The sequence below is a fragment of the Eublepharis macularius genome, chromosome 19, assembly GCF_028583425.1.
Source record: "Eublepharis macularius isolate TG4126 chromosome 19, MPM_Emac_v1.0, whole genome shotgun sequence".
In the NCBI taxonomy this organism is placed as follows: Eukaryota; Metazoa; Chordata; class Lepidosauria; order Squamata; family Eublepharidae; genus Eublepharis; species Eublepharis macularius.
Genome location: NC_072808.1, coordinates 13,723,972 through 13,725,897, shown reverse-complemented (window position 1 = coordinate 13,725,897; position 1,926 = coordinate 13,723,972). Strand labels below are relative to the sequence as shown.

General features: G+C 42.5%; 1 protein-coding gene across 1 annotated transcript; it reads left to right on the top strand.

Annotated features, from left to right (window-relative positions):
• Positions 1 to 290: 290 nt before the first annotated feature.
• LOC129346462 (olfactory receptor 13H1-like) lies at positions 291 to 1,259 on the top strand. The gene has a single exon (XM_055003814.1). It carries the CDS (start codon positions 291 to 293, stop codon positions 1,257 to 1,259), a length of 969 nt encoding a protein of 322 aa, XP_054859789.1.
• The last annotated feature ends 667 nt before the right edge of the window (positions 1,260 to 1,926 follow it).

Sequence of the window (1,926 nt, the reverse complement as noted above, 5' to 3'; positions counted from 1 at the left end):
TCTTTCGTACTACAATTTGATATCTTTACTAATATCAGCATGCTTTCTTAAGAGATGCAGATTTCAATCAATAAAATCAGATTCTTATAGTAAAGCTGTAATTGTAAGTTTTGCATTGGAGCAATTGGGGCAGTTGAGATTGAGAAAGTATACAAACCGTATTTGCATGCACGTTCTCTTCACTCTGGGTTCAACTTGATACCAAAGACTTTCATCTGTGTCTTGATTTTAACATATAACAGGAGTTTGAAGAGGCATGCTTTAGGATGAAATTTCAGGCAGATGGCACTATGATTCTCAATACTCCTTTTTCAGGAAATATGGAATATTGGGATAACGCCACCACAGTGACCGAGTTCGTGCTCGTGGGTCTCTCCAGACAGCCCCAAGTGCGTGCTGCCTTGTTTTTCCTCTTCTTAGTCATCTACGCAGTCACCATAGCTGGGAATGGTCTCATTCTGGTGCTAATTGCGGTGGATTCTCACCTCCACACACCCATGTATTTCTTCCTCAGCAACCTCTCCTTCATTGATGTCTGCTACGTCACCACTTCAGTCCCACAGATGCTGGCGCACTTCTTGAAAGACAAAGCTGTTATACCTCTGGGCAACTGTTTTGCACAAATGACCATTAGTCTTTTTTTGGGAGTGGCTGAGTGCTTCTTACTGGCCGTCATGGCTTACGACCGCTTTGTGGCAATATGCAGCCCTCTACACTACAGTTTAATCATGAATCGAAGGATGTGCCTCATGCTGGCAGTCGGCCTGTGGATCATCTCTTTCCTCTTGACCATCGTACCCTTTTTTAGCATGCCAGCAGCACATTTCTGTGGCCACAATGTGGTAAATCATGTTTCATGTGAGATCCAGGCAGTGCTGAAATTGGTTTGCTCTGACACTCACGTCAGTGGGCTTAACATGCTGATAACAAGTGTGTTCTCTCTCCTGTTCCCCTTTGCCTTCATCCTGGTGACGTATGGGCGCATTGGTCTGGCTGTGCTGCGCATCAGCTCAGCCCAGGGCCGGGGGAAAGCTTTATCCACCTGTGGGTCTCATTTGGCTGTGGTGGGCACTTTTTATGGCACTGCCTTGGCTGCATACGTGAAGCCTCAAGCCAAGACTTTCACAGACAGGGACAAAGTAGTGTCGGTTTTTTATGGGGTTGTCACACCCATGCTCAACCCCCTGATCTACAGCCTGAGAAACAGGGATGTGAAGGGAGCCTTATGGAGGCTGGTGGGGAGGAAAGTAGAGGAATAAACTGCTTCCAAAGTCAATGTCCATACTTAAAGAAATCCTCTCGCCAAGCATATCTATAACTGTGTTTCTGTGAGTCTGTTAGTAATTTCTATTTTGTTCAATGTTTTTGTTGATGCTAATTAATAATAATAACAACAACAACAACCTTGTGCTTATATACTGCTCTTCAGGACAACTTAATGACACACTCAGAGTGGTTTACAAATTCAACATCATTATTATCCCTGCAAACAAACACCCTGTGAGGTGGGTGTTGGAAATGCCAATAAAATGGGGGTTCCTTCTACCATATGTGGTGGACCTGCCCTGTTGCTAAAAAATATTGGAAACAAATATACGTAACAATGCAAAAAATATTAAAGAGTAACCTACAATTAAAACCAGAGATGTGCCTATTGAGCTTAATGGATGCTTCAATAGAAAATGAATTTGGAATTTTGATTAGATATATGAGAACGGCTGCAAGAATAGTTTATGCACAATATTGGAAATCGAATAAACTTCCAACAGTAGATCACTGGTTAGTGAAGATGTTGGAGATTGTAGAAATGGCCAATCTAATGGAGTTGCTGCGGTTTAAAACAACAGCCAACTTTGTGAAGATCTGGAAACCTTTCATGGACTTTCTGTATGTAAAAGAGAAGTCAGAGGTAATGATTTGTGGATT

Bases quoted from the DNA above. Each gene is read 5' to 3' on its own strand.
- LOC129346462 (XM_055003814.1), top strand. From the start codon at position 291: ATGATTCTCAATACTCCTTTTTCAGGAAATATGGAATATTGGGATAAC.